Source organism: Manacus candei, unplaced genomic scaffold (genome assembly GCF_025592945.1).
Source record: "Manacus candei isolate 608988 ecotype Guabito, Panama unplaced genomic scaffold, ASM2559294v1 h1tg000056l, whole genome shotgun sequence".
NCBI lineage: Eukaryota > Metazoa > Chordata > Aves > Passeriformes > Pipridae > Manacus > Manacus candei.
Genome location: NW_026138104.1, coordinates 9,803,925 through 9,824,378, shown reverse-complemented (window position 1 = coordinate 9,824,378; position 20,454 = coordinate 9,803,925). Strand labels below are relative to the sequence as shown.

Here is a 20,454-nt window from a genome sequence, read left to right as displayed (position 1 = left end):
TTCACACGAAAATACAACTGAAATGTCACCTACAGTTCCGTTTTCTTGTTGGCATTAGCACTCTCCAGAAAGACATTACGGAGCTGGGCAACAGAGACTTTCGTGTCAACCATGCCAATCTCACCATTTGGTGGATTTGCTTCCATGCTGTCCTTATTTTTAAAAGTTTCTAGCTTAGGAGTCACAGTATAGTCAGACATTGAGCGAGTCAGGACCTTGTGCTTTGTTGTTGACACTTTCCAAACAGGAGCCTTTGCCTTGGCAGGCTGCAATACAGATCCACTCTGTATGTACATAACAGCTTCGCTCCTTTCTATGTTCTCAGGGGGCTTAAACTGCTCCTCGGGGGCCTGCCTCTTATTGCACTCCAACTCTCTCTGAACTTCTGAGTTAACTTTCGGCTTGCTTGCAAAGGAGGAACTCCCCACAGGGGTATCTAATTCTCCTCCTCCGAAGAGGCCCTCATGGTTCTTCCCTTGCTTGCGAATCTCAGATGGCAAAATTGGTCTTCTGCCTTTGGAAGCCTGATCACCCTCCAAGGAATCTTCATCAGGTTTTGTTCCATAACAGGGTGTTTCTTTCTTTTCATCCTCTGATGCAGTGGCTGCTGACGATTTTGTTATGAGGCTAACACTGTCTGGTGGGAGGAGGCTGCCAGCAGGGATGTTTTCTGGTTCTTCTGTTGCCATCAGCTGAGCTGTGTGAGCAATGCCAGCAGGCTGAATATAGCCATGTATTGGTTGGCGGACGGAACTGACGGGCTGATTTATGACCCTATCAAAGGCAGACGTTTCTGTCTGAAGAGGCATGTAGTGGGCTGGAACTGGATGGGATTTTCTCTGAGATACTGTGTCTGTGACAAGTTCAGGGCTTCCACGAGCACTTTCCTCTTTCACCAATTTCTCTCTAACTTTTACTCTTTAAGAAAGAAAAAGGATTAAAGCTGTGAACAGCAATACCCAATCTGGAAAGGAACACAGACACCTACTGAGGGTACAGACAGCAACATTGTATTAAAATAAAAAAAAATCAACACATAAAAGAAAGCAATCTTATGATGCAACCCCTTCCTCCCCACAAATCTTAGCAGTAATATTGCTCATAAACACTTCAGGGATTCACAGGCCCTCGAACATGCATGACTCCTGAGAAGGTAACTGTGCAAGCTCTGAAAACATACAGCATGTTCCCATGAGATCACAACTGTATCTGTCAAATAGCACATACCCATAGTCTCAAACAAACAAGATGATCAAAACTGCATTTTATATTATCAAAGTGTTGGGTTCAGCCTGAAATTGCAAATTCTGCTGGCAGTCATGTATGAAGTCAGATTTTTGAAGATGTCTAAACACTGGGCAGCTTATGTCATATCAAGACATTGCTGCATTGGAAAAAGAGATGAAAAATATCTCCATCCAGTCTTTCAGATGGTTTGCCAGAGACTGGTTTACCTGTGCTTTTGTGTATCATATAAGACACCTGAAATGTTATATGTAGTGTAACCTATTTCAGTAGCGAGAAAAAATGTTGAAAGGGCAAGCCTTAAAGCCCAAAGTGAAACTATGGCATGGCTGTTGCTCTTCAGAGACCTTGCAGGGAAGAAAGGGATTTAGAAACCAAAACAGGCTTTCTGTTTTAAAAGGTTTCATTACATTCTAACATGCAAAAACTTACAGGAGTGTTCCCAAAAGTTACCTTCAGTGTGTTTTCTAGAAACACCTCTGGACTTGTGTAATATCCATGCAAAACAGAGTCATATTTCACCTTTAGAAAATGACTGCAACAGCACAAGGGAAGGTAAGCACGTGCAGCCAGAGGCAGCCTTTGCTCTGTGACTGTCACTGCAGGGCAGCTCTCCAGCAGTTTTACAGCCTCGCCAAGAGCTCAGACAGCTTACAGGGCGTTCGTAGATAACACACACACAGTATTAAAAATGAAAGCCCTGTACTTCCTCCCCTCCCAAACGGGTATAAAAAATTATTTTAATTCTGAGGAAGGAGAGAAACTCAAATAAAATGGGATACTAGCTCCCTAATTGAAAGTAAATAATCCAGCTCGAAGTATGTGCAATTCCAGGCTTGCTACCAACAGACTTTTTGGAGTTTGCGTTATGAAAAAAGAAAAGTTAGGAAAAAAAGGAGGCAAATTATCTAAGAGGATAATTGAGGATACCCAAAGTTATCTTAAACACCAATCTTTGTAATATTTTGGTGCTTCTTACCTCTGAGGATTGATGCACTTATCAGGGAAACTCCTCAAAGTTACTTAAGCACAGGAAGAGTGTAAGTCTGAAAAAGTATTTTTTTAACTACATGTACCAAGCATTCCCCAGAACATCCATGCTGGTATTAGTACTGGGTTATAAGAATTACTTTAATCAGAAACATGAAAAAGAGTCTTCCTACAATGTTTTTCATGGTGGGATCACTGTATGTGTTACCAAACCAGAAGAAAGCAGCTGCCTGTAGCTTTGATCAAGATCTTGCTTTACTTTTCCAATTATAGTTCTTTTTTTTTTTTACCTCTCTTGTACCATCTCTTTTGGAATTCAAGGAATTAGTTGTAGGGAATGCTAAGATGGATTGGTGTATGTTATACAAATCTGCTTTTTGCAGAGTACAAAGTGGGATCAAATAAGAAGTTATAAAATTTAGTGGAAGCCAGAATGATAGTAACTGTGGAAGAAGCTCGGGCATTTGTACTCCATCAAAATACCAACTGGTCATAAGTTAGAATAAAAGTAGATGCTTCAAAAAATTTCAACTGCTCTTTATCCACATGAAATAACACTTTCTAACTTGCTGCTGTTAAAGAAAAATTAAAGACAAGTGTTAAATGAATACAGAGTAAAGGGAAATAAAGGGGAGGTTTGTAATCTGATTGTTAGCCACACAGCTATGTTTTATGATACCTGGAGGGCCAGCTGATAAGTGAAGGTGTGTCCCCTTCCGAATCTTTCTGAAGAAACCATTCAGGTTTTGCTTTCCCTGCACTACTACAGAAAAACAGAACTTCAGGTAACTTTGAGAACTCAACACATATTCCCATTTCTCCTGATCCTCCCTCCCACTGCTTTTTATTGCTATCTACTCAATTGCAGAGGACTGCTCAAGAAAACAAAAGCAATGCTAATCAAATTCAAAGGTGGTAAACTGTGAAACAAACTATCATATTAATTCCACAGAGATCTAGAAAGTGTTCTAAATGGTAAAGATTCTGCAAAAGTAACTTTACCAAGTGTACATTGTCCAAAACTTCAGAAGTGAAAGCAACTACACCTTATTTTTGCCCTTTGCCATTGCAGGTCAGTTTGTGCAAAGACATCTGAAAAAGTTGTTAAAACCATTAATTTAATTTGTGGTTAAAGTGGTAAAGACTGCTGCATCCAAAACAAAGTAGTAACAGGAATTCAATGAAGCTAAAAATTCAGATGGCTACATCATACTTCCTAAGAAATTCTAGGGAGCATTTGGAACTCCTCCCTCCTCTTGTAATCCTACTCACAAAAGCTTCAGGGTAGCACAAGTAAAACATGCTGCATCACTAGGTGACTTGGGAAAGGAAAAGTTTAAGAAAAAAGTGACCCCTAATTTAATCCTGACTTTATTCAGTTTCCGTTCTGGCACTGAAAGCATAAAAAGAAACAAGACACTACAAACCTCAAAAAGCTCTGCAGGAAAGGGTGCTCACAGACTTCCTATATACAGTTTCTCAAATCCTTTCCTAATGCCCCCCCTTCACCTAAAATTCCTCAGCAACAGTAGATCACATCAAATACTTTTAACCTTGCAAGCACAGGCTGTCCTGCCACATTAACGTTTACAAACTTACTCCCCTAGGGTGACAAGAGTCCAGAATTCTTTCCATTACCTGGAGGTACATCTGAAAGAACTTTTCGCATTGCAGTAGAGCCATTTGGGATTAAAATCCCAAATCAAGCTCCAGATAATCTACTTCAATTTTTGTTAGTTGGTCTTTAAGAAAAATAACTGAAAAAGGTCAAATCAACAACTGTTCTTAAGATAACAGCATATTTGCTGCAAATAAGTTTAAATTTGAGAACTCACCTACAGTTGTCACTGTATCCAAATCAATCTTAGAACAAAGACAAACACCAAGTGTTGAAACATCTTTTGTTTTTCCAAATGTTTTTGAATCCCTAATGGAACTGACCAAATAGAAGATAAAACCCTTTCACAGAAGCTGCCTCAGCACCTGTAGTTGCTCTGAAGGGAGGGAACTTCCTTCTCCTCTCTTAATGTGTACTTTGGCACATTTTTATAGTGGGCATGGCCCAAGCAGCAATTATTTGTACTTGATCATTCATCCTTTGAAGAGTGCAGTCAGAAGAACACAAGCCACATTTTGAATTTAGAGTTAATCAGCCATTTCAGCAGCCAAATGCAGGCAATGTCAAATGATACCTTCTCAGCACTTTGTTGTCTTCTCAGTGATGGGTAACAGGATTAATTATTAAATCTTCTTAGGACTGAAGGCACAAAGCCTTCAGATGTATTCCAAAGCAAGCTGCATTTGTTTTTCAATTTGAACTCAGGAAATTTAAATTTAACAAAAGAAAATAATTGCAGCCCATATAATATGGAACTGACTTCAGAAGAGCAGTCACCTGAAAAACTGGAGTTAGCCCTTATTTCTGTTGTGCAAATAGCCTTATAGAACAGCACCATACAGTAACTTCAAATGGACTGCATGGAAACAGATGATGACTTCTTTACTACGCAGAAACAAGGACAAGAGTTTCTGAGAGGTTATTGTTACATCTCTGAATAACACACCAGTGAGTACACACTGGCACTGGAAGTGTTGAGGGTATTAAAGAACAAACTCTTGGCAACTCAACCTTTAAAATACCACCTATTGCCTATATGTGTGTCCAAACAAGGGACCAAATCCTAGGTTTAAGCTCCTGGCTGCTTATCTTGATGGGTGCAGATGATTTTCTTCAAAAGATAAAAATGACAGTAATTATGGGAAACTTGTTTTATGCAAATACTGTCCAAAGCCTCATCTCAGAAAGAATCTGAAATTAGAGATAATGGAGTCAGCAATTTGTACTAAGTTATTACTTATTCACAGAATCACAGAATAGTCTGGGTTGGACAGGACCTTTAAAGGTCATTTTGTCCACATTACTCAGAGTCTCATCAAACATCACCTTGAATGTTTTCAGAGATAGGGTGTCTACCTCCTCTCTGGACAGTGTCTGTCTGTTTTATCATCTCTCTTGTAAAAAATTTCTTTCTTAAATCTAGTCTCAATATAGCCTTTTTTAGTTTAAAACCATTCCCCTCTGTCCTATTGCAACAGGCCCTGTTAAAAAGTCTGTCCCTATCTTTCTTATAAGACCCTGTTAAGCACTGAAACGCTGCAATAAGGTCTCCCAGGAGCTTGCTCTTGTCCAGGCTGAACAACCCCAACTCTCTCAAGCCTTTCCTCATAGTAGGGGTGCTCCATCCCTCTGATGATTTTTGTGGTCCTCCTCTGGACTCATTCCAACAGGTCTATGTCTTTCTTGTGCTGAGGACTCCAGAGCTGGATGCAGTACTCCAGGTGGGATCTCATGAGAGTGGAGTAGGAGGGCAGAATCACCTCCCTTGACCTGCTGGCCACACCTTTTTTGCAGCCCAGGACAGGGTTGGCTTTCTGGGCTGCAAGTGAACATTGCCAGTTCATGTCCAGCTTTTCATCCACCAGTTCTGCAAAGCTTTTCATGTCAGGGCTGCTCTCAATCCCTTCATCCCACAGACTGTATTTGGAACTGGGGCTTGCCTGGCCCAGGTGCAGGACCTTGCACTTGGCTTTACTGAATCCCTTATGAGGTTCCCGTGGGCCCACTTCTTGAGCTTGTCCATATCGCCCTGGATGATATCCCATCCTTTGGGAGTGTCAACTGCACCACTGAGCTCAGTGTGGGAAGAGATGTTGCCATTGGAGACTGAGGCAAAAAAGTAGTTGAGTATCTCAGCCTTCTGCTCGTCTATTGTTACCAGTCTGCCAGTCTTGGTTTCTTTGACCTTCCTTTTCTGGCTAACATACCTGTAGAAGTCCTTCTTTTTATTCTTTGCATCCTTGCCAAGCTCAGCTTCAGCTTTGCCTTGGCCTTCCTAAGCCCAACCCTACACAACGGGGCAGTGTCCCTATACTCTTCCCATAATACCTGTCCCTGCTTCAACTGCCTGTGCATTTGCTTCCTGCCCTTTAAAATCAATTCATTCATGCTGGTCTCTTGCCTTCTTTTCCTGATTTCTCACACCTGGGGATTGAGTCCCCTTGTGCTCTATGGAAAGCATAAATGGTTTAGTTTATACCAGTTGTTTCAGTTTCTTAGAAACAGTCAACACTGCATGACGCAGATGTGTTTACAATTAAGTTCTCATTGTAATTTACATCATTTTTAATTGCAACATTTTAACTTAAGTTTTTATGGTTTTTATTTTCTATCCATCTATCTACCTAGAAATTAAAGAATCACACGTAGAGAAAATCATACTTTTTAAAAGTTCTTATTCACGCATTGTTTTCAGTCACCATAAGAATTTGACAGCATTTTCACAATACACTGTGAAATTATAATGTGAAATTAATGAAAAATAATTTTTGTCCTTCTGGAAATATCTGGTTACCCTATTACTGTAGTAAATTTGTCAAATATGAAGCAATTCATCATGGAATTTTAACTTTCCCCTCTGCCCCTTCATGCACATGTATGCTTGACATTATCTGAAAGAATGACTATCACAGTTCAAAAAAGGTTTTCACGCTTTCACATCATGAAAAGAAATCAACTATTATTTCAACTGACCTAAGACACTGTTCAGCTTTTAACTCTGATAACTGTTTATTTTGGCAGGACTCATCGTGAAGATATTAAAATCTTCACTGAGAAACATCTTACCTTTACTTGTAAGCCCCCACCCAAACAATCACAGGATATAGATGAAAAAAAGTTAAAAGGCTTGCTATAATAGGTTATTAAAAAAAAACAAAATCAGATTTAGAACCACATAACTCCTTCAATTGCTAATTTGTGTAAATATCTTAAACATCAGTTATTCCACTTCTTCCCCCAGAGGGCCTAATTTTAGCAAAAATTCTATAAAGGAAAAGTGAAACCAAGGTCATAGCTAATCAGAGAAATATATATCCACTTCCTTGTATCAGAAGCACACTATGAGCCAATACAGTCACTAAATACATTCTTCAGGGGTAATATATACATTCTCATGAGTACTGTAGACCTTGCTGCAGAAGGTGATTAAGATAAAGGAATTCACTGTAAAACAAACAAAATAAAAATAATACTTACCTTTGTCTGCTGTTACTGTGCAAGGGCTGGTCATTCTGCAAGTGGATGGGTGAGGCTGCCCGCTTTGGTGAAGAAAGGGACTCTCTGGGGGTTTGCTTTGGTGATATTGGCACTTCGTTATAGGAGGAAGATTCTCGTCCAGAAAGTGAAAGGGAGACAGAACTATCCAAGTTTGCTGAAGGGTCAGAAGCCTGTCTAATGGCACTGTCATCATCTGCTTTTCTAGCACTCTTTTCATTTGAGAGGTCGTCTTTTTCTTCACGGCTGGAGTACTCTTTGGAATCAGAAATTACACTCTTTGACCCCTTTGTCTCAGTCCTGGACAAATAAAGGGTGGCATAGTCCTTGTTTTCATCATCTTGCCTTTCACTTTTCACTCCCTTTCTTTCCCCACTGTCGGGATCTTTCCTTGCTCGCGTATATCTGGATGAGTAGTCAGAATCCAAATCAGAATCAAGAGATAATCCATACTTTTCTGCCAGCTGGCGTCGCCTCTCTGCCTTGTACCTAGCTATTCTCTCTGCTTTTGACTCTAGTTCCTGGACATCCATGTTTCCTGTACTATACAAGGGCTCTGTGTTACCTCCTGTGATTTCTGATCGGTATCTGGATGATCTGGGTTGTTTTTCTACAGAAGAATCTGAAGTTTCCTCCTCTTCATTTGATCTTCCTGTCAAAAGTACAACATATATGAGCAAGTCCATCCCAAAACTCCAAGTATCCCACCCATCACTCAAATCAAGTGAACTAAAAGCTTCCCCTTTTCTTACAAATCAAAATGACTGCATAGATACATTATATTTTTGCACTTTAGTCTCCAAAAGCACATACAAATGATTAAGAAATGTGTATTAGTAATACTTCTTTAAGAAGTAACTCTTTAATAATTAATAGTTCTCACATTGTTGTTTTAAAACAATAAGGATAATCAACTTTTTTCAAATAAGACAACTGGAGACTTACAAGGCAAGTCAAAAAAAACCCCCACCCTGACACAGTTTTTCTGTAGAACTCTTTTCCATGGACTGGACTGCACAACTGATAGGGTAGTAAACATGAAGTAATTCAGCAATGCAAGACTGAGTGCAACATGCTGCTTACCTAGGTGGGGACTGTATGGATCAGTCGCACGCATATATCTTGGTGTATCTTCCTCTAGTAAACGGTGTGTGACTGAACCTGGGCAGTTTTGTAGAAGCATAGGTTGTGTATCATTTTCAATTCCCTCTAAGCGTCTAGCTATTCTCTCTTTTCTGAAAAATATGTGAAAAATGTGAAAACAGGCATCTTGAAAATTTGAAGGGACAGTTTCTAAGAGGAGGTTACAAAACAAGTTGCGTGTTTTGTTTTACAGGCCAAAGACTTTTTTACCTTTTCATTTCCAAAAAATCTCGGTTGTTTGGTTCAAACAGTTTTCTTAATTCTGAAACTGAGACAACAAAAGATTATGTAGTTCATAAGCTACTAGGTTTCAGAAACTTGCTAAAATGCTTTAGAATAAGAAGGAACAGTAAAATAAAGTTCAGAGTTTCGAAATAGCTTTCATCAGGAAATGAGCATTTTCCTCGTTTTCCTAGTTTATTAAGCTTGTGTTGTCAAAAGTGCATTAGGCACACAGGTGTAATCACCACCTCCAGGTTATTCCAAGCTGAACTCGAATCTGCTATTGTATCCTAGCAGTTTTCAAGACATAGCATATACTGGACAAGTTGTATTTTGGTTAGCTGAGATCAAGCTCACATGCCATGGTAACCTGTTTCAAAATCAGGTAGTATGGAATTACTGCTTTTCTTGTCTACACAGAAGTCAGGGACTGACTATGTTTAAAGAGAAACAGTGTCCCCCCTAATTCTTACTTTCCTCCACTCCCCTATATTGAGCAAATCCCAAGAATCCCAGTGACTCATTGCTAGAGTGAAAATTACAGTGTCATGATATTCCTGCATGGATAATTACCTTCTACTTTGCTAACTTTCCCTTGTAGTTTAAATTGGACATACTTTTCTTCACTTCCTCTAAACTTTTTGCTGCTGTTATGTGCTACTAGACAGCTGCTGCAGTTCAAACAGTAGTGAACCAAGAGGAGGCATGATAGATGAAGTAATCCCTATATATAGACATGTATGTGCACATGGAAACCACGCTGGAGCAGTAACTGCTACGTAAACAAGTGTGGTGTGACTTCTTACCACCAGGAAGAGAAACCATCCAGGTTGTCAAAGGATGCAGTGGACGGGGATGAGTGTGTGTGTGCACCTAACACACACACATGCACATACATCCACCCCCTGGAATCACTGCCTTGGTAAATATGTAGTTCTAAAAGCTCTGTGCACCTATTCTGATGCAATGCACCTCCGGGGTTCTAACCATGTTGACCCAGGGATAAAAAGTCAAAGCAAGCTAAAATCTACAGCCGGCTAAATTGGCCAGAGATTGCCATCAGAAACGCCTGATGAGTCAGGACTGACTGGCAGACATTGCTCTACTGCAGAAGTAAATCTATCACCTCTTCTTTGCTACCAGAGTTCATTGCTCTAGATACTTACAAGATAAACGTTATTGAAACACCACCCTTTTAAAGGTCAGATGCACCTTCCCTTCTCTCCCTTCCCTGTACTGCAAGAACATACAGGCATAGCTAGGTCAGGGCTTCAGCTCAGCTGACACATCCAGGAAGTCTGCTGTAGTTAATACCAGTGCTCATACCTCATAGATACAACTGACACTGGATGTCATATCAGCCTTATGTGCTGAAAAGCCACTAGGACTACAGATAAAATGTCTTGGATCAGCAAGAATGAACATATTCTGATCGTGACTCAAAGATGCAAATGAATGAGATATGAACACAATGTCTGAGGCTACTGATGAATGCCTGCTGAGAATGTGTAATGAACAGAGAAAAGAAACGAACATGACCACTCTCAAAAACAACTCCTTTAGTCTGCATTTCTACAGAAAGCAAACTTTAGCTAGCCAACCTAATTTCTGAAGCCAGGTTAGCTCAGATTGTGATCACACCATGAAAAAATCTAACATGTACACATTTGAAGCAGAGTAGCTCAGGATGCAGATACTTAACAGTGCTAACAGGGCATCCTGAGCTAACCCAGGGGACACCTCTTCCATGCCTCAGTTCAGCATCTACAGTATAGCAGACTGAAGTCTATGCCTATGCTACTGACCAAGTTGACAGTGCAAGATAGCCACTGAAAGTCAGTAAATTCCAAGCATACATCTCTGGACATGGATAGAAACTGGACTTGGGCAATGCAAAATTTGCATTCTGAACCAACACCAAAGCAAAGATGAGCCCTTACATTGTGTTTTCACAGACTTTTCACTCAGTGCACGGGCAGTTTCCACTGTTGCTCTGCCCACTCAAGCTGTGCTAGAAGTGGAACCGTAACGAACAGAGAACTCACCCCTATGAAACCAGCCTTCATTTCAGATTCACACCAAAGGAAATGATTTCTCATAAATACTTTGCTCTAACCTCCCCAAATCTACTTCTGTTTAAGTATGCTCCTCTAGCTATTGGAGTTTTTCTGTTCTATCTGTTGGCTATACACACATAAAAAGGTCAAAACAAAACCCATAATTATTCTGTCACTTCAGACATAGGCCTCTAAAGTTCACAGTTATTAAAATGACATTCCATCCAAATTGTAATAATTTTTCTTCCCTAGTCACCAATTTATACAGTCATTAAAACCATCATCAGAGAACAGATCTTTTACACAACTTTAGTAAAGTTCTAAAGCATAGCTTCATATAATAGCAAAAGTCTTCTTCCCTTTCCCCCCACCCCCAGAAAAGGAAACGTGACCATAAGTTGTCTACATACAAGAAATGTGGAACATCCAAAGAACTCCCAGAAGCATTAGCTCAACACCCTCTTGGCTACATGTTAGCTGAAGTTCCAGAGATTCTACTACCACTTTGCAGTCCTAAAAAGAGCACTGGTCCCATGAAGAATCACTCCAACACCTTCCCAAACAACATAGGACAAAAATAGCATGGGACTACTCTATGCTGCCTTACACTTTTTCCACACTTGGGATTACAGACAGTAATTTCAGCTTAGTTGGCCAACATCTGCAGAGTTTTTCTGTAAAAGCAGTTCCAGCACTATTCTTCTTTTCATGAGGTGAGGAAAAAGAAGCAAACCCCTCCCACCCAAAAAAAGATTAAATGCAGGAATTTTTCTACTCTAATAATTTCTTTTTGATGAATAAAATATTTTACTTCAAAACATGAAAGCCAGTTGGAGACATTTCACTCCCAAGGATACTGGTTGACCCTGGTAAACTTAGGTGACCAGGTTTCTCCTTTTTAATTTGCAATTTGAATAGGTTGGTACCAATTTCCATCTGTTCATGGGATGTTTTTTCCATGTGACCATCAGAAACTACACCATGGCAGTGTTAGAACAGTAACAACACTTCTACCTAAAAAGTAATACAAAGATCTGATTCAGCACACAGGAAAAGATTAAGAAGCTTAAAATAATTAATTTCACAGTAAAAGCTCCTTATCTAGATTAATTCATGGCAACACAATTTGTAAGCACCAGTGGTCACTTAAGGGCAAGAGGAAGAACAGCCACAGTTCAGAAACAGCCCCAAAGTTGAGGCTTTATTTTATTTTTATTGAGCTGGATGCTATGGTAGAATACCCTCCAGGGTAGACTGCCAAGAGGCATCTTAATTCTGGTAAGTGTAGATCTTCTAAACAAAATTTACCTTAGAACACCAGTAATCAGGAAAAGCAGTATTGTTCCATGTCTTGTCCCAGAATAAAAACCAACAAATACATTTGGAGTGCACCTCATAAAAATGTTTTAAAAAGTCCTTAAATTAAGGTGAAATATTTCTTATAGAATTCAGAAATCTTTCAAAAACATTTGCTACAGAATATAAACTCAAGCATACTGTGATTTTCTCTAAATAATTCAAGAGAATTAACTCTCGCTTCTACCTCAACTGTGTCAAATGATAAATATGGAACTGCTGTTTTCTTCAGAAGTTATTCAGATTAAGACAGAAGTTTAAGAACAAAGAAACCCAAACCAAAGCCTGTACTTACTGCAGCTCCTTTAGCACGTAAGACAAAAACTCAGTGTAGTCAGTTGGTCATGCAAGCACAATAATTCTACCAACCAAGGGGACTGGAAAGAGCTATGACTACAAGTCAAGTTAATATTTTGATTTCAGGATTAATCTAACTGTACAAAGAAGCCTCTCTGAAGTTTTGAATTTCAACTACTTCTTAACCTATTGAAAACTAGGTAAACAAAGCTGAACTTTATGAAGCAGAGATATAGCAAGGCCTTATAAAAGAGCACTGTTGTTCATCCCTTGCTTCACCCCTTATGCATACTTCACATGCAAAAAGAAAATTCATCTACAAAACATTTGTGCCTGAGTAATTTTAACTGTGCCTTGTACTTGCATAAACTAAACTTCACATGCTGTTAAATTACCACTTGTGTTAGTAATGCGTCTCCTTTACTTACCTTTCGGAAGTACTGCTAAGAGATTAGCATCAATATCCTTTGTGCTGTTTGCAAGTTCTTCTTTATCTTCAAGTGAGAACTCCTTCTGAAAACTGAAAGCAACATCTGTTTTACAGAACTGTGGATATTTCTGCTACAAATGAAGTAAAGCCAAGATGTAATCAATTTACTGCAAGATAGTCTAACACAGATACGCAAGAAAATATTTTCCATAGGAATGAGCTAAGAAATAACCCAAAGAAAATCAGAAAGCCAAACCTAACATAATTTGAAACTTGTTTGGAACTGAGTGTGACACATTTTTGCATTAAATTACTGACTGGAGACTGCCTTCAAAATGCTATACTAAGCAATTACATTTGAAATAATCTGTATCAAATGGTTCTCCATAAATATTAAAACATATGTCATCAAATGCAGTACTGTATGTACACTCCACCTAGCAGCCTTCTGCATGACTGCCCTATTGTTACTGCACTGTTCTCTGGATTTTACATGGTTTATAATACATTAATATGAGCATCAGTCAGGTAATTTAATTTTATACTATGTATTTTCAAAACAAGAAAAATGTTCACTTAGGTGAAACAAAATATATCTTTAAATATGTCCATTAAATATACACATTTTAACTGTAAAATGTAGGTGTCATAATGGTCTAAAGTAGATACTAACTGTCTATAGAGATTTTTTGGGAGGAAGTGTTCCTCCTTGTAAGCAAGATTTTTTTTCTCTGATTATGAAAAATAGAGAGCAAACTGCTGTATTCTGGCATTATGACTTCTAAGCTATCTCAACTGGGTATAAGAAAATTTATACTGGTCTTAAAACGTTTAGTAAATTGGGTAGACAGGTGTAACAGATAAAAATCCTCACAGTGATCCTAGGCTCTTCATTTTGCCATGGTAGTGATGTGCCCTATGATTTACTGTCATTCTGATGAGAAAAACTATGCAGTCTTACTGTTAGAAAATCCTTCCTAGGACAGATTTTAAATAGCACTTTTCCCCCAAAGTTATTTGGTTAGAAAAGAAAAAAACAGGAAAAAAAGAATTCTGTACTCATTATTTCAAAAGAACATTTCTCATTGGATAGAGTTTTAACATATAATGACTAGTAACATTTTTCATTAACTCCTATTACTATTTGTAGGTTTATCGATTATAAATAATATTCCTTTGTAGGACATTGAGGAGAGAATAAGATCCTTGAAATGACAATGAAGAAACTGGGCTGTGTCACATCCAGGCACCCTGCCACCTGCTGCAAATTGTGTCCAACAACTGCACTTATAGAAATTATTCCAGGTACTGCCAAGAAAAGCAATGTTAGTCACTACAGAAAATTGCAAATAGAAGATGAAGAGCTGCAATAAGCTGTCCATTAGAGAAAACTGTATCCTTACTGGGCAAAAACACTGTAATTGAACTAAACAAAACCCAAAATACAGTAAAAAAATAGCACAAAGCAGCCACAAGAAAATGGGTGCATGTGTCATCTGACACTGGGCAGAGACTCAGACAGTTAACAGCATGTTTGTATATGCCTAACCCCACACTGCCAATACTCATGATTCTTACTAGTTTCACAATATGTCATTTTCTTACAGACACAGCTTCTGGAGAACCCTGGGTGGAGAGATTCCCAGTTCCCACTTGAAAGAAGTTTCTACTCCTTTTGGCTGAGCATGAGTTTGAAAAATGAAAATAATATTGGCCTAAGGCTATAAACCACCCTGAAATTTATTTTGTCAAATCAATTTGATTACTTAAGACAAAAGGGTCGAGGGACCCAGCTCATGACTTTTGAATATCTGTGCTTTATTTAGCAGCATCTCCACTTGCTTCCATAATGCTTGTGACAGTGCAGCACCTTAAGTTTCCATAAACATGGGACTCTGTACAGAAAAGCATTCACTCATACAGCAAAAGCCTTGTTTAAATTAATTATGCACTAACACCGACCACTATGTCTCATTCCTACATGAATTTCCAAGGGTAAAATCATACAGAATCAAGACTGGCACTAGCCTGCTGGTTCTAAAAAGAACAGGATTATTGGATTGCTTGTGGATTCCTCAACAATCCTTAAGTACTATAAACTAGTTAGGTTCACTCCAGGGAGTTCCAGGGACTCTGAAGCCAGAGATAATCAAAACTCAGTCTAAATGTCTTTTACTGGGTTTCCATCCATTCATTCTCGTGCCAGTGTTGTTATTTACCTTCCTTATTTTTTGTAACAGAAGTTACCCATATGTACTTAGCTTCCTCAAAACAGGTTCTCAGTTTCATTGATTATCTGTAAAAATGTTCTCTGCTTATTCTAGTTTTAAGTCATCTTTTTCTGCATATCATGACCAGAATTGGATAGTCTTGATTCCAGACCTGGGTCTTAGCAGTATCTTACAAAAATAGGAATGCTGGGATCTACAACACATTTGCCTTTTTATATCTATACTATATGGGCTGCTCAATCCTGTGTCAGAAACTAATATGCCAAGGCTTTGCTTTCATCAGTTGCAAGTGACAGAAAAATTTATCAGCCCCCAATGCACAACTGTGCACTTAGTGTTATTACATTACATCCTTTTTCTACTACTCCTCAAGGTCATCCAGTTCTTCCTGTATGTGAGTTCCCTCCTCCTTTGTACAGAGGGTGGCTTGCAACCTTTGCTCACTGGCAGATTTCACTAAAATTCTTTAAATAACTACAAACTTCCTAAGTTTAACCCTCACTGGGCTACACAGCATCACAGGTTATTTGCTTTATGAAAGTCCCTTCATAGTTTTCCCTATGCCCTCATTTTCCATTTCCCTCTGGACAGACTGTCAACATCTATTTACTTGTTTATTTTTTAAAGGATTCACAATTTTCATATACTATTTAATGCACTATTTAATCCTCTTCAGAGGTTTTTTTTCCTCTCTCTAGCTAAGCTGCAGGTGGCATTGCTTGGTTTAAGTATTCGCACAAGAAAAAACGAAAAAGTTTTAATCCAATATATAATAACATTGCTTTCACACACACAGAGGATTCGGAGACAGAGCACTGCTCTGAAGACGACAGAGTCAAGCCAAACAATTGGGTATTTATAGGCTCATATATCAAATTAGTTCTAAAAATGAAAGTAGGCATATTTAGGACATGTCACAGTATTCAGTAAGAACATTCATTAGGAATCCAAATTGAGTTGGAACAATATTAAAGCAATTCCAAATAGTAAAACCCAAAACCAAAAAACCTCCGAAAATAAAATTAAGGACACTACTCATAAGTGTTTCTTAAAAAAATAAACTCATAAGTAATTCCACACCAAGACTTCCCCTTTTCCCTTTTTTCTCAAAGAGAAATATCCATATGTCTCCCTGTTTTATTAGTTGCTCTGCTGAAGAAGGAGTTGCATCAATTCAGTTGCTTAAGTAGAGTCAGATAGTCAGACTTAAATTGCCAGATATATTGTACCTTCAAACTCATCCACAACTCTCTTCTAGAAATATCACAACTACATCTAGTCATGTTATAAATTTAGGTGCAGACCTGAACAGATATGTTCAGTACCATGAATTTCCACACTTACCAGCTAGGCTCTGCACATTCATTATTAAAAAAATTAAGGCATACAAGAGGTTCTCTAAATGAAAAAAAAAAAAAAATTAGAAATTTGCAAGACTTCTTTCTTAAAGTCCCTGTTAAATCTGGAACTGAAAGAGGAACTTCTCTTCCTTTCCTTGCCTGAAACATAGCCTGTGACCATGGTTCATGAAATGCAATCAACAGCAAGAGGTCCCACCAGTTTGTTTCACACAGGATTTGTGTGTGGTTTGGCCTCAGGTTCCCAACAAACTCATTATACTCTCCAGTGTTCAGGAATTCAGATGATTCCTGTTAAGACACAGGCAACAATATTTCACAATCTCAATAGTTTTTCTTAAAAAACATTGTATAATGCAGCATTAGTAGAGTACTTGACAGTCTCAGTAGTTATACTGATCTGCCAACTTCCAAAGTAAGTGTGGGTGGTATTCTATACATCAGGGATTCCAGGCTGCAAACTTCATCTGCTGCTGCTGCAGCAGCATACAGTTTCTAAATAGCTGCCCCACTAACCTAGTTACATGCCCAAAAGCAACCAGAAGTTTGATCCAAATGCCACTTGGTAACACTGACCTGCCATCCCACTTAAAGCTACAGGATATACTGAGATTTTATGATTGAAATACAAAATCCACTTGGATACCTGCCAGCTAGGTTCTTGGTGTTCACTCCTCTTTCCCTACCTCCAGGAGAATTTTCTTCCCTGGACCCTTAAGTAAAAGGTCCATTCTACAGTCATATCCTCCTCTGCTACTCTTATTTCTACTTTCCCCTACCTGCTTTCATAATACAGTGTGTCTTGTACACCTATTCTTTCCATCTCTCTACAGCACATAAGAAACAACGTGACAGGGAATCAGGTGTGCTCCAGGTGGTGTGCCTTGACTGAAAAGAAGTTTGCAAAGTGAGCCTGTGTGCTGTGTGCTGGCACGTTCCTGTGCAGCTGAGCCAACATCACGGCTGGTTGCTGGGGCAAGAGTCAGTTCCCAACATCCTGATCTCTTCTCTGTGCCATTATGAATGAGTCCAGTAAGCACAAATGTGGACACCAAAAACAGCTGGAGCAAGGATGGGAAGAGAGAGGGAACATGATTTGCCATCTTGCTTAGCTGTATCCCCTTATTCAGGCTCATGGAACCACGTCCTAAGAATGCAGGCACAAGGCAGCACAGCCCTGCAAGGAAACAGCAACACCACCTGTCCATTCATCTCTGCAGTGTCCTGCCTCATCTCTCTCCCCTAGATTGCTGACAAAGCTCCCTGCAAGGATGTATAATTAATTCATCCACTTCAGCCACCTTCTTTTACAGACAGGTAAGTACTCCAAGCTGGTTCACTGGTCTGTATTGTGTCCATGCCACACAAGGAAAAATGTGCACTGCAGTGGCAGGAGGCCCAGTGCAGAGTGGGACTTTTCCCTGAGCAATTCCAGCTATAGATTTTAACATTACTTAGGAGACAGTTGGTCTTTTCAATACTCGTTCAGAGCATCTGCTCTGTGCCAGAGCTTGGTCCTGTGAGAGGACCAATAATCACTTTTCCTGACAAAAGAATAAATGCAGATTCAAGCAATGACTGTAAGTTACTGCAACCAGTGATCTTCACCAGGCAAGACGAGTTCCACCTTACCTTAACGCTCTCTTCCGTAGGAGCAATCGTGAAGGTTTAAATCTGACTGAGTTTCCCTTGGCAAAATCTGCAAAATAGAAAAAAAACACAACATTGTGAAGATGCTGTAATAAACGGGGAACTTTTGGTAAACTAGGTTGTAGCCTCCAAACATAGCCTTTCCACTGCAAAAGACTGTGCCTTTTCTCTAGGCAAACAGCACAATCTGGCATGTCCAAGATGGTGATAAACCCAAGCCTTGCAAAAATGAGTACAGACAGTAGACATCCTAAAAACATCAATGCTTTATGGAACTGCCATGTTCTACTCTTAGTATCTGTGGTGTAGTACTGCAGTCTGGGATGATCATTTTAACTTCAGTTTCCCAGCTTATAAAATGGACAGTAGACATGTTTATGATGCACTCTGCAAATGAGAAATGCTGCAAGCAGAAAGAGCCTTTTTGGCTGCAGCCTAGCATATAAAAACTGCATATTCACTGCAGAAGTCAAGAGATGTCCAGCTGAGGATATGTTGCAACAGCATTACACCATCCATGACAGACAGAAATTGCTGTCTACTGTTTGGAAGCTCCCATGTTTTTTTCTGAAAAGCCTTAGAAGTAAAGCCTTAGCTTTACTTTCACAGGGGAACACGTGTTTACACTGAGAGCAGATGCAGCCTCATTTTCAAAAAGTATGTATTACAAAGTCTCTAGGTTCCCAAACCTTTGTGAACTATAACAAGCAATGGGCAATCTCCCCACTCTCTCCCAGATTTAGCTTTTTCATTTCTGCAATCAAGTGCATCACCAGAGGGTCTAAATGATAACCAGTGGCAAAGGGTCCAGTGCTCCAAGTACCATCTCCACCTCCATCCATTCAACAACGAGGATGCTATTAAGAGACCTTAGAGAACTGCTGGCCAGGAAGCAGGAGAGCACCTGGTCAGTGACTGCTGTTGAAAAGTACATAAAGCTACTAATAACTTACTCCCAATGGAAAATTGTCTTCTGTCCCCATCTGTATTAAATCTACTACCTCAAGACCTTAAATTAATAAACAGTTGGTCACTGATACAGCAATCATTTAACTATTTCAAAGACGATCTAACTGGCAACAAAAATTTTTTGCTTATGCAGAATATTTTAAAGTCAGGGTAGAATGTCCCTTATTTTTGCAGAAAGGGTATAATGCAAGTTATAGCTGACAATATGGGTCTTAATTTAGAGAATGTATATTTTGTCTATATCTTTCAAAACTTTTTATCCTCTTTTACTTCTTTCTGCCATCTCTACAGGTATAAAGATTAAAAAAAAAGGTAAAAAAAGTAACAAAGAATTTCAACAGCTTGATAAAGAAGCTTAAATTGTGCAAAAAAGCATTTTTTAGGCATCTGCTACAAGTCACTGCAGATTTCAAGCAGCTCTGCTAATAGCATTCTTCAACTTTAATAGGCAACTTTTTCCTGTTTTTGTTAACATTCATTTTCTCTTTCCATTAAATGGAGAATAAAGCACATAGATTACACAGAAACATCTTGTTAAAACAAAACAGAGTATTATAAGAAAAACAGTGTGAATGGTATATAAATCATTATATTTTACACTACAACATTAAAAAAAATACTCCATGCCATAAGCATCCTCTAAAAAAGGCCAGATTTACATGATTTTGAGAAGACTATGCACTAACTTTCAAAGCCCAGCTCAGTATCAGCTTAGCTAATCAGAACCAGGCATATCTTAAATTTATAGCTGTTCTACAGGATACAACCCATCCTAGAATTTTTGGCACTGAAACAGCTGTCCACCATGAAAACCACAAGCAGACCACAGAGAAATTCTGCCTACCCTAGCCAAAACGGGGGAGGGAATATGAGAAAGGAAGAAAGTAGCCTGCATTGCTTCCCTGGGAGCAGGGAGGGAGAAGGGCTGCTAAGACGGGGCACATAAGCCGGTTTGGTTCTTGCTACTCATTAAACACATTCAGTAACATCATACACACCACATTTATGCTGCCTCAAAAACATCTTAAAACTTTGCTGTATTTCACAGGGGTGAGCTCCAATTTTCCCCCACACCCTAAACACAGAAAAACCTAGCAGGCAATTATATTCTGTTACACAGTTTTGATATTTTATGTATTTCCTCCTGTTCAAATTAAACACCATGTGGGGGGGATTAAAGTCCAATAAAACTTACTTACCACAATACAGAAGTCTTAAATACAAACACAGGAGGAAAAGTAAAACAACTGTGCATCAGAAGACAATAAATATGCTCGACAAAGAAACATCAGTTTAGTAGAGTCTTATTCAATGGTTAATTTAAAGATAAAAACCCACCCTCACAGCACCTGATACACAGAAGGAAAATATTTGCAACAGCATTTTGTTCTTT

The 20,454-nt window shown here is 39.0% G+C and overlaps 1 protein-coding gene across 17 annotated transcripts in view; it reads right to left on the bottom strand.

Annotated features, from left to right (window-relative positions):
• The window catches only part of SVIL (supervillin), a 137,932-nt gene that overhangs the window by 48,229 nt on the left and 69,249 nt on the right, over positions 1 to 20,454 (bottom strand). For 9 of the 17 annotated variants that reach the window (XM_051802222.1, XM_051802212.1, XM_051802227.1 and 6 more), the window contains 7 exons: positions 18,075 to 18,141; positions 12,852 to 12,943; positions 8,702 to 8,759; positions 8,432 to 8,583; positions 7,331 to 8,000; positions 2,915 to 2,998; positions 34 to 918 (listed from right to left, as the gene is read on the bottom strand). In XM_051802222.1, coding sequence (XP_051658182.1) covers positions 34 to 918; positions 2,915 to 2,998; positions 7,331 to 8,000; positions 8,432 to 8,583; positions 8,702 to 8,709 — 1,799 coding nt within the window. In that variant the 5' untranslated portion in view covers positions 8,710 to 8,759; positions 12,852 to 12,943; positions 18,075 to 18,141. The remainder of the gene's footprint in view (positions 1 to 33; positions 919 to 2,914; positions 2,999 to 7,330; positions 8,001 to 8,431; positions 8,584 to 8,701; positions 8,760 to 12,851; positions 12,944 to 18,074; positions 18,142 to 20,454) is intronic. The other 8 variants (XM_051802213.1, XM_051802228.1, XM_051802229.1 and 5 more) reach the window with 4 other exon arrangements.